General features: G+C 32.6%; 2 protein-coding genes across 3 annotated transcripts; both read left to right on the top strand.

Moving 5' to 3' along the window:
- The first annotated feature begins 245 nt into the window (after positions 1 to 245).
- Positions 246 to 4,493, top strand: LOC106364563 (subtilisin-like protease SBT3.4). Its single transcript, XM_048739018.1, has 4 exons — positions 246 to 398; positions 486 to 577; positions 665 to 1,020; positions 1,123 to 4,493. The coding sequence occupies exons 3-4, from the start codon at positions 888 to 890 to the stop codon at positions 1,836 to 1,838; spliced, it is 849 nt and encodes a 282-aa protein (XP_048594975.1). The 5' UTR covers positions 246 to 398; positions 486 to 577; positions 665 to 887; the 3' UTR covers positions 1,839 to 4,493.
- Positions 4,494 to 5,923: 1,430 nt separating this feature from the next.
- LOC125575451 (subtilisin-like protease SBT3.3) lies at positions 5,924 to 7,184 on the top strand. 2 transcript variants are annotated; one of them, XM_048739020.1, is made up of 3 exons: positions 5,924 to 6,035; positions 6,121 to 6,313; positions 6,419 to 7,184. In XM_048739020.1, exons 2-3 carry the CDS (start codon positions 6,199 to 6,201, stop codon positions 6,988 to 6,990), a joined length of 687 nt encoding a protein of 228 aa, XP_048594977.1. In that variant the 5' UTR covers positions 5,924 to 6,035; positions 6,121 to 6,198; the 3' UTR covers positions 6,991 to 7,184. The 2 variants fall into 2 exon arrangements, with proteins under 2 accessions (XP_048594977.1, XP_048594976.1); XM_048739019.1 differs by lacking the exon at positions 5,924 to 6,035 and having other exon boundaries at positions 6,042 to 6,313.
- The last annotated feature ends 4,842 nt before the right edge of the window (positions 7,185 to 12,026 follow it).

The raw sequence follows: 12,026 nt of genomic DNA, 5'->3' as shown, positions 1-12,026 counted from the left end.
TTTCCTTTTTATTTATATTGTTATTTGGAAAATTTTAAAAAGTAAAAAATAATATTTAAATGTATTTTTTAATTTTATTAGGGGTATCGTAGTAATCAACCACCGTGAGAGTTAACGTGAACGTGACACGTAGGAAAGTGACTCCTCAAATAATATTATAGAGATAAGGGAAATTGAAAGCTCCGAAATGACAAGGAACCATTCCAAGATACGATAGTGTTTAACATCTTGGAATGTGACATGTATATAAATGCTTGTGCTTCTTCATATAGTTTTCCATGTAGATTGCAAATCCAATTTTTTTCTTTCATGGTATGAGGAATTTTAGATCATCAGTTCTTGTGGTGCTAAGTCTGATCATAGTTTCCAATGTCGCACGGGCTAGTGCTGAGACTAAGGTAAATTTTATATTCACAGCAAAAAAAAAACAAAAAGAGAAACTAATAATAATAAGTTATGACAAACATTTGGCTGTGTTGTAATAGATTCATATAGTGTATCTGGGTGAGAAGCAGCATGATGATCCCAAGCTTGTCACAGAATCCCATCACCAGATGTTGTCGTCACTTCTTGGAAGGTACACAGATGATTGATTAACTTTCTGGCTCCAATGGGTCTCAATATGTCTCAAGCTCTAACCAAGAGTTTTCTTTTTGTGTCACAGTAAAGAGGATGCGCATGACTCAATGGTGTATAGTTACCGGCATGGATTCTCAGGGTTTGCAGCAAGGCTCACCAAGTCCCAAGCCAAGAAGATTTCTTGTACTCATTGATGTCTCATAATCACATATAAACATCACTTTGATTGTCTGACCACTATCAGCAGTATGTTTTTATTAATGGCGCACTTCATTTGACAAACAGATTCACCGGAAGTTGTTCATGTCATGCCGGATAGTTACTATGAACTCGCGACAACTCGAACTTGGGACTACTTAGGCCTGGGTACTGCAAATCCGAAGAATCTCCTAAATAATACAAACATGGGTGACCAAGTTATCATTGGCGTTGTTGACACAGGTATGAGTAGATTTCATCACATTCTAGATTTGTCTTTGGTTCTGTTGCTTTTGATTCCTGTATTTTAGTTCCTCAATGACCTGTGGTTATGTATCATTCTAGGAGTGTGGCCTGAGTCTGAATCATTTAATGACGATGGAGTTGGACCAATACCGAGCCATTGGAAAGGAGGATGTATACCAGGAGAAAATTTCAAATTAACTAATTGCAACAAAAAACTCATAGGAGCCAAGTATTATATCAATGGATTTCAATCCGAAATTGATGGATTCAACTTCACAGAATCACCTGACTACAGTTCTGCTAGAGACTTCGTTGGCCATGGAACGCATGTAGCCTCTACTGCAGGTGGTTCATACATTCCTGACGTAAGCTACAAGGGACTCGCTAGAGGAACCATGAGAGGTGGTGCACCTCGTGCTCGCATAGCGATGTACAAGGCTTGTTGGTATCTAGAAGAACTAGGCGGAGTGACTTGTTCATCTTCTGACATCTTGAAAGCAATTGACGATGCTATTCATGATGGTGTTGATGTCTTGTCACTCTCTCTAGGTAGTCGAATTCCTCTGAATTCCGAAACCGATCTGCCTGATGCGATTGCTATTGGATCATTCCATGCAGTTGCAAAAGGTATTACAGTTGTTTGTGCTGGTGGTAACGCTGGCCCATCAGCTCAGACCATTGCAAACACGGCTCCTTGGATATTAACAGTGGCTGCAACCACTCTAGACCGGTCATTCGCCACACCTATTATACTTGGGAACAAGAAAGTGATATTGGTAAACCGGACTATGTTTTTACTTCTTTTTTCTTCTTGACAAATGTTTCTCTATTTGTTGTCGAGCCTTGAAACTCTGTTTATATGTATTTCCGCTGATACATCAGGGTCAAGCAATGTACACAGCCCCAAATCTTGGTTTCACTAGTTTGGTTTACCCAGAGGATCCAGGGAACAGTAATGAGACATTTAACGGGTAAGACCATCGCCAATTATGTTTCATTTTGAATAAATTTATACTCCAATAATATTTTACTACTTTAAGTTAAATATCAGTGTTTTGCGCAGAATGAATATTATATATTCAAATACTTTCACATACTATTATTTATTTACATTTTTATATATTATTTAATAATTAAGAGAGCCATATAATATCATATTATTTAAATGATACTAAAATAAATAAATATTTTAATTTTAATATCTATTAAATGAGACTTCCTGCTGGGTCTATATTATTAAAAATGAAATACAAATCTAAACCTACTCTTAAAATAACATTTTAATTATATTCTAATGCCACTGAAAACTACCTTATCCTAACTTTAAGTATTTATTATTTTTGCTCTATTAAAATAAATTCCTAAATTGATCTAAACTAATGAATGTTGAAACTGTCCAAATATTTCTCAGTTTAATAAAAAAATTGAAAATTGATATTTAATTTTATATGAAAGAAATATTCTGTAAAAACGATATCACTCAAAACCTAATATACAAAAATTAGTATATGCTAAATCTTAAAATAAAAAAAAAAATCATTTGAAATTTGATTGAGATCAAAGCCTCAACTCCGTCAATAACAGACCTTTCTCCAGAACTACAATAACATAAACCATATATTAAATAAAAGTTTTTTAGCATTTAATAAATTTACTTTCGGAAATTTTTCCTATTTAATTAATTTGGAAAACTTATTTTAGTATCATTTATATTTTTTCATTAACTATATTTCCACATTAAACAAATGAAAAATATTGTTAAATAAAATATAATATATGGTATTATAATCCATTCCTCATTATTTATTATTAATAAATAAAACTGTAAAGCCTCATGTAAATAATCAATTTTGTAATATATGTATATATATAAAATACAAAATGCTGTTTAAAAATGTTATTTTTTACATATTTTTATATAACTATTAGTCCAGTGCAAATTTAATAAGACAAATATATATAAATAATAGCTAATACAATTGACGGTATAAACAAAATTACTGCATATAACCAAAAAAATGTTTTTATAATAAGTTTCATATTACCTAAAAAGTTAATATGGGTAAATATTTAAAATATATATTACCATATTATATTAATATATTGACTTATATAGCTGTAAAACAAACATCCGCACAAGTGTGCGGATCAAATGCTAGTATGGTTTTATAATCAATTGTATATTGTTAGAAAAAAATTAAATCAGTGATCACAATTTTTATTAGTTTTATTAGCTTACAATCGCTTTTAAAAGTTCAAAATATAACAAACACGAAAATATAAATTCTATTATATGGTTAATATGATTTTATTTACTTTAATAATATAAAATTGAACAAAAAATGACAGATTATACATAATTTACTACCAAATCTTTATTTTTATTCAAAATAAATAATAAATAAATAATTTTCATATGTATTTTAATTTTTTTTTACGTCAAATGGCCATTATATTACTCAAACTGTCATATGTATTTTAATTATAATAGGTAATTTCATAGCTTTTAGTTAAGGAAACAAGGAAATATAGTTTTTATACATTAATAATTAATTCTATGATTAGTTTAATGAAAATCATAATATATGTTTAGATGAACCAACATAATTTTTTATAAAGATTTTAAGAATTATTCTTGTGATGGCATGTGCCATAGTTAAAAATTTGTAATGTTTTCTCAAATAACATATAAGAGATTTCTTGATCCAAATGAAGCAATACACTGTACAACTTTAAATTTAAATAAATCATATTCATTTTTTGAAGATAAAATGTTTTTAATTGTAAAATAATCAGTTAACTCTCTTATACTTATTTTTGTTTCAAAAAATTATATTGGTTAAGGTTACTAAATTAATTACAGAGTTTCAATTATATTTTCATCTAATTAGATGTTTATATCAATGGGTATCAAAATATTCATTCCTAATTTTTTTTAGCTCAGTTAGAAGAATCAAAGATAAATTAGCTCATTTTTTACTTTAAAACAATTTTCTTAATCACTTATAGGATATATATATGGTGTTCTTTATAAAATCTAATTTTTCTGTTAATGTATTTTTTTGTAAGAATTTTAAAGAAATATCATATAATGTCATTAATTTTTTTTGTATCACAAATATAAAACTAAAGGTCATAATGACCAAATATCTTCTCTATTAAAAGAGAAGTACAAAACAATCTACTGCACAAAAATCATGTTTGACCATTTCATTAATTTTTTAATAACCATATTTGATTATTTACATTAATCAACCAAATATGTATCATTAAAAATATCTTAATAATTAATAAGGATATTTTCTCTATTAATAGAGAAGAACAAAAAAAATCTAGTGCACAAAAGTCATGTTTGACCATTTCGTCATCTATATTTAAAGAGAATTACAATTTTTATCTACCATAAAAAAAGTTCATACTAGGTCTCAATTACATTAATTTATTTAATATATAACATTTTTAAATCTTCTCTATTAAAAGAGATTCACTATTTTTATCTACCATAAAAAGGTCATAATATGTATATTTCATCAATTACATTAATTTATTAAATATATAACATTTCAAAAACAAATCTTAATAATTATAAATATATTAATAATAAATAAATTTAACTGTAAATTTAAATTTTACTTTTAGTTATTACAAAATCTGTAGAGAAAAAAATTAACAAGATCTTATTAAAAATTTAAATAGTGTTTTAAATTACTGCATTGATTAATTTCCTGATTAATAATTTAATGGTAGATAAACTTTTATCATAAAAAAAAATAATGTTATTTTTTTATAAAGTTTATAATTGTAATCTACATTATATTAAATATATAACATTTCTAATTTTTTTTAATAATTATAACGATATTAATAATAAACAAATTTTAACTGTGAACTTAAATTTTACTTTTAGTTATAAAAATTCTGTTGATAAGAAATTGATCTTATTAATATTGTTTTAAATTAGTGCATTGATTAATTTTCTTTATTAATAATTTAATGTTAAATAAAATTTTATTATAAAAAAAATTAAAAAATTTAATGTCATTCCTTATAAATTTTGTAATTGTAATCTACATTATATTAACTTATAATATATTTAGCTCTTTAGTGAAACCTATTTTTATCATTTTACTCATTTATATTTTTTGGTATAAAAACACTTTTTGAGTCATTTTAGGAGATTTGCCCCCAATTTTATTATATGAAAAAGTTGAATAGTAGTTATGTTTGATTATTTGACAAAATAACTGGATAAAATTGGTAAACATGTACATTAGAAAGTGTTATCAGTGATAAATTGGAGACTAAATATATTTGAAATAATATTTTTACAATAAGTAAATGAAGCAAATGATTAAAGTAAATAAATAATTTTTCATTTTTTTTCATTTTTAAGAAAATGAACTATTGAAGATAAAATTGAATCAAATGCTCTAATGTTTTCAAATCTCTGGCTTCCTTCTAAGACCTATGTTCAGTTTTCATTTATGGACATCATTCTCTGATCTCTTTACTGAGTTTGTGATATTTTGCAGTGACTGTGAGTCCCTTAATTTTATCCCCATCCGTGCAATGGCTGGGAAAGTTGTGCTGTGTTTCACAATATCAAGACGTTACACTACTCTATCGGGAGATGCATCTTTTGTGAAAAGAGCAGGCGGTCTTGGCCTGATCATCGCAAGAACCCCAGGGTACACTGTAAGTCCATGTAAAGATGATTTCCCGTGTGTGGCCGTTGACTACGAGCTTGGCACAGATATCCTTTTCTACATACGTTCCACTAGGTATGAAACTTTCAGTTTTGATCTTCACTTATTAAAGCTCAGTTGTTTCGTTCGTTACTAGAAACACTTCCACTTGCGGGAATCTTAGAATATGTTTCATGAGAATGTGTTTGTAGATCCCCTGTCGTGAAGATACAACGTTCTAGAACAATCGTAGGACAGCCTGTAGGGATAAAGGTGGCAACTTTCTCATCAAGAGGACCTAACACCATTTCCCCAGCGATTCTAAAAGTTTGTCCTGAGTCTTTTTTCTTTTTACCCTATAAACACCTTAATGTATCAAATCGTAAGAAACACTACTTGTTTGGCGATACAGCCAGACATAGCAGCACCAGGAGTGAACATATTGGCTGCTACATCTCCCAATGTCACCAACAATGCTGGAGGATTTGCTATGTATTCAGGAACATCGATGGCAGCTCCAGTTATTTCAGGAGTGGTTGCACTTCTCAAAGCTTTGCATCCTAATTGGTCCCCTGCGGCTTTACGATCAGCTATTGTCACTACAGGTCATTATTGTATCTTCTTCCAACTACACAAACAACCACATCACCGATCAAAAGAGAAACTTGAATCCCTCCTCTTTTAACTCAATAGTCGTTTTTACATTGCAGCTTGGAGAACAGATCCGTCTGGAGAGCAGTTACCTGCAGAAGGGTCATCTCGCAAAGCAGCTGACCCGTTTGATTACGGTGGAGGCCTTGTGAACCCAGAGAAAGCTGCAGAACCAGGTCTCATATACGACATGGGCCCAAAAGACTACATTCTCTACTTGTGCTCGGCCGGTTACAACGACTCATCTATCTCTCAGCTTGTCGGAAAAGTAACAGTCTGTTCAAACCCTAAACCTTCTGTTCTCGATATGAACTTGCCTTCAATCACAATTCCAAACCTCAAAGAAAAAGTTACCCTCACCAGAACAGTCACTAACGTTGGGCCAGTTAATTCTGTCTACAAAGTCGTGGTCGAGCCTCCGCTTGGGGTTAGAGTGGTTGTGACGCCGAAGAAACTAGTGTTTAACTCCAAAACCAAAAGGGTCTCCTTCAAGGTACGAGCATCGACCACGCACAAAATCAACACTGGGTACTACTTTGGAAGCTTGATTTGGACTGACAATGTGCATAACGTGACTATTCCTGTGTCTGTGAGAACACAGATTCTGCAAAACTACTTCGATGAGAACTGATGATTTATTATGTGTTTGCAAAAACAAAGCTTTAACTAGGTGATAACCCGCGCCATGCGCGGAGTGAATAAATTTAAGAGTTTAGTAATTTGAAGTAATCTATATTATAAAGGTACACTACAAAAAAATAGTAAATATTCAAAAATAAAATGTTAGTCAAAATTACACGTTTCACTAACAAATTAATTTTTTTTTTTAAACTTGTTTATATTTTAGATTATTTCTCCTATAAGTAATGGAAGAGAGTCAATAAGAGTGATAAGAGTAAACAAAAAACTAATATAAATCAATTATGAATTAAAGATAGAAAGCAACATAAGCAATAATAATAAAACCCTGCAGAATCAAAATATAATTTAAAAAAAAAATTGAGGAAACATGACTGTTGTGATTGTTTGAATGCAGTGTGGTAAAGTAGTATTGAGAAGGAGATAATTGTGAGAATATAGCTACGAGGCCAAGTATATATATATGCAAGGTGCCTAGGTCTAGAATAAACTCGACGCAATTAATAGCCACATTAAAATCATTATTATTCAAAATCGATATCACAATATATTTGTTGCAAGGTTCCGAAAATTACACGATATGTATGTTGTATTTTAGGAAACAAACCTGGTACATGGATTCTAAATTAATATTTGAAAGCAATCAGTGATTATGTCACATGTGTCTTTCGAAATTTAAGTCACTTAGATTTTTAGTTTCCATTTTTTTTGTATGATTCTACTACTATGGTTTCCTAATACCATAAAAGCATTTTATTTGATACAAATATAAACAAATTATAGTCATTTACGCATTTAGATTCCTAATGTGTGATACATTGAGGAGATTACCAATTAAAAACCACCGAGTAATCCGTGATTTACAGAGGATTTGATGTATTTTAAATAAATTTAGTGTATCAATAGAATAATTAAGGGAATCACCCCCATATTGCAGGTTTCAACTATAACTACAATTATAAATTATAAATGACATAATCAACGTATGAAGATCACGTAAATCATGTGGGTTGTGATGGAAGTAAATCGTGATTGAGAATTCATATTTGATGTTTTAGGAAAATACATCAAGCGAATCAATGTCCAAATTATTGTGTTTGATTTTTTTCATATATTTAATATATTTCTACATGCGTAATACACAAATAGACATAGTGTATTATATGGTTTTTAATATTTCTATATTTTTATATATGCGTAATACACAAATCGACATAGTCTATTTTGTCTTAACCCAAAATTTTATATGGATTCTTATCAAATAAATTAACATCAAACTTGACTAACTTAAAACCAGTTCAAACGATCACTTCAATTTAGATTATAGTTTTCAATATTATATAAAGTAAAGTGATCGTTTGATGTTATCAAGCCAAATATATTTAATTGTATTTTCCCCTAAATATATAAAATATAATATGATTCGAAGTCTCAGATCTTTTTGATTTAATAAGATAGATGTCGAATGCTACATGATTAATATAAATGTATATAGACTTTTAAACCTTCGATGAGTAAATCAAATGTTACATTTGCTATATTCCGTGTAATAAAACATGGAAAATATTAATGCGCAAACATAAATCGTACACATTTTATATTGTAATGACCAATGGCATATGTTGTAATAAGTCTAGTTAACCAAGGGTTTTTGAATATAGGTTGTGAGAGTGTTTGTGAGACTGACACGTAGGAAATGACACTCTTGTAAATCACACATGAACTAAAGGTTATTTATTTTTAATGCTTCTCAAATAATATATAAGAGAAAATCAAAGTTGATTTGGGGATATTATTCTGTTCTCTTATCCTTCTATAAACAAATAAATTTGCTTAAATTTTAATTTTTCTTTTTCTACGAGAAACATATTAGCCTTCATCAAACACAGTGACAACACCATAGTCTAGATACATTCTGGATTACCCTTGTTGAGCGCTTGAAACTCTTTTGACTCACAACTTCCTTACTTCCAAATAATAATAGGACAAATTAAAAAAAAAAATTAATGTGTCTATTGAATATTCATCCCATCTATTAAAAATTATTTTGTCAATTCTCGATTAGTAGTTCTTGTTTAAATGTAGGAAAAATTGGCAAATTGGGCAAATCGCAAGTTTGATATTAGGGAGTTGGGACACCTCAAGTTTAAATTAGCAAATTGGGTAAATCGTCTTTTCGAGAAGTGTGAAATATCGACAGAGGGCGCGCGTGGTTCTTGATATTACGACTGTGCCACCACTTATTTTTTTATTTAAAAAATAAAAAAAAGACCTAATAAAAGCAAAAAAAAATTAAAAATTAGAAAAAAAAAACATCCCATCAAAATATACCAGAACCACCTCTAAACAGCTGCAATTGAGAACCAAACATAAGAAGATTCTCACATAAGAACCACCCTCGACTGAACCCAGATCGGCATGGTATCCCCGTCCAGCGTAACGCCCTCGAGGAGGGTGACTCGTAGTCAATCCGCCAGTAATAGAGAAGCAATTCCCAAGAAAATTTCCCGAGAAGGCAAAAGTAGAACTTGTTATGAAGGTATCTCCTTTCGCTCTCCACTGTGAAATTCTTTGGGAAAAGTTTTTAAAAATAAAGCGTTGGGTAAATGTCTGGATTTGGTCATTGTATTTCAGTAATGACCACGGAGTCAGAAGTAGACGAACCTGCATCAACCGACCAAGAAGAAGCTGCATCCACTGAACAAGACGAAGCTGCATCCACCGAGCCGGAATTTATTGTCACCACGCCGACTTTCCCGGAAAGACTATTCGCACGTAATTGCTATCCTGCCAAACCTCGACTGAACATCTATTCAAAGGCGAGTATCATTGGATCGTTAGTGAAGTTGCTAAGAGGCTCCCCTGAAATGAATTGTCTGCTAGGAAGTTAGTTTAGAGCTCTGTTCCACTTACCTGTAGCGCGCTGCTCTAACTCTGCGAAACTTGTACATTCTCTCCTCAGCCGTCAGCTGGTTACGATGCGCCTATATGAGCTCTGGTTCTTGTTTGCAGACAAGCCACTACGCTTTCTCTGCGTGAGTTCGGAGACATCACGGGGCTGAAATGCGAGCCTGAAAGGGAAAAAGTAGGAAACGGGTCAGAATCTATCGATGCCATACCTGGACGTATGTGGAAAGAGTTGTTTGAAACTGAAGATGAAGACGTGACTGTACCAGATGTTCTTCGTATGCTTGAACAGCCTAGTCTTCCTGAGTCGAAGCGGTTGCCACTAGCTCTCATTGCGCTTGTAGATGGGCTCCTGGTTTGTGGTCACAAACTTCTTCGTGTGACGCCTGCTTACGTCGAGATGCTGGAAGACACCGAATCATTTCTTCAATATCCATGGGGGATAGAGGCATTCGTCAGCACTCTGTCTAGATTGACACCACTTCAACCTTCTGATCCTTCTAAAATGGATAAATACCTTTCGGTCATGCGCCTTCGTTTGAAACAGCAGTCAACAGCGTGTTATGGGTTCCCTCTGGCGCTGCAACTTTTTGCTTTTAAAGCTATCCCCTCATTGCTTGAGAAAATTCCCGAACCTAATAAAACCACTTCTTTCTTGCAAGAACCAGAAGGATGCGACTCAACAAATGCACTTCTGAATTTTGAAGACATACTTCTGGTGGAAACCCAAAGAGAGGTACAATGCTGTTGTCTATCTTATTTGCAAAACAGAAGTTAAGACGCTCAAACTTTGTGTACATATGAATGTTTGTGTTCTTTGTTTGAGATTATTGTTACGTATTCAATCCCAGATGAAGGTGGGGATCCAAAGTGGAAGAAAGAAATAATCGATCCCCGAATAGATAACTTAGTTCGTCGAAAGCGGGAAGGGCACGAGTTCAAAACAACAGACTTTAGAGGAGGTGATTCATCCCTTCCACCTCTGAAGGCAGCCGAAAAGGCTGAAGGTGTTGATGTCAAAAAAAATGTCAAAAGCCGTTTAGGCGGTTTGGGAAAGCCAGTGATGAACCTGGAAGTTCGACTCAGGCGCCTGAGCGTCCTATTCGACCTCGTCGTGGGATATGTAAACAGGGTGAACCAGGGAACTTATCAGATAAGGAGCAAGAGCTGAAAGAGTGGATACGAGTTGAACTGAAAACCCAGTTGGGTAAATTGCGGAACGAGATTTTTGACTGGTTGCATCATGATAGGGGAGGCTCGTCCACGGTTCCGCAAAACACAGCAGCCGGTAAAACAAACAGAGACAACGGTCACGCTGACCCAACCGGCATGGAAGTTCCAAAGAAACGACGTCCGTTCAGTGGTGATGGTAATGATGAAGCTGAAATATTTGGGTCTGATATTAAGAAACACAAGAAGAACAACGGCAATGGGTTTAGCGATGAGGAGACGATGAGAATGCATGATAATCATTGTGATGGTCGTACGCCAAATGCTCGCTTCTAGGAAAAGGTAATCAAACTGCTCCTACAATTTCTAATGATAAATAATGTCTGAATCCCGGTCTAACTTTTTTGAGTAAAATTCAACGTGTAGGTAGATTCAATGGTGGGCGAAGGCCCCTCTTTCTCGAAGTCGGCAAAGATTCCAGAAGTCGATGTTTCAACGCCTATTGGACCAGAAACTATATCAAAGCCAGCTAAACCAACTCTCCCGGAACCGTTGGAGGTAAATAGATTATAACAATGAATTTATAGGCTCTAGATATATTATGGTTGCTGTTCAGCTTGGTTTGGCCAGGTATTCAGCGTAGATTATCAGTTGTTCGTTTTAGCTAGTGAGGTGCACAAGAATACTGATTTGTTTGGTCAGGTATTCAGGTTATTTAGTTAAGGTATTCATGTTAATTTATGAGGTGTACAGGAATACTGATTTGTTTGGTCTGGTATTCAGGTTAATTTAAGAGGTATTTTGCTTAAGTAGTCAGGTTTACAGATCTGTTTGATAGTTTTCAGGTGAGTTTCAGAGGTATTCATCTTAGTTAGTCAAGTGTTCAGCTAATTTTACCAGGTGTACATATTATGTTGATTAGGTGTTCGGATTTTTTTTATCAGGAGTTCA

Source organism: Brassica napus, chromosome A9 (genome assembly GCF_020379485.1).
Source record: "Brassica napus cultivar Da-Ae chromosome A9, Da-Ae, whole genome shotgun sequence".
NCBI lineage: Eukaryota > Viridiplantae > Streptophyta > Magnoliopsida > Brassicales > Brassicaceae > Brassica > Brassica napus.
This window is presented reverse-complemented; position numbering and strand designations above follow the sequence as displayed.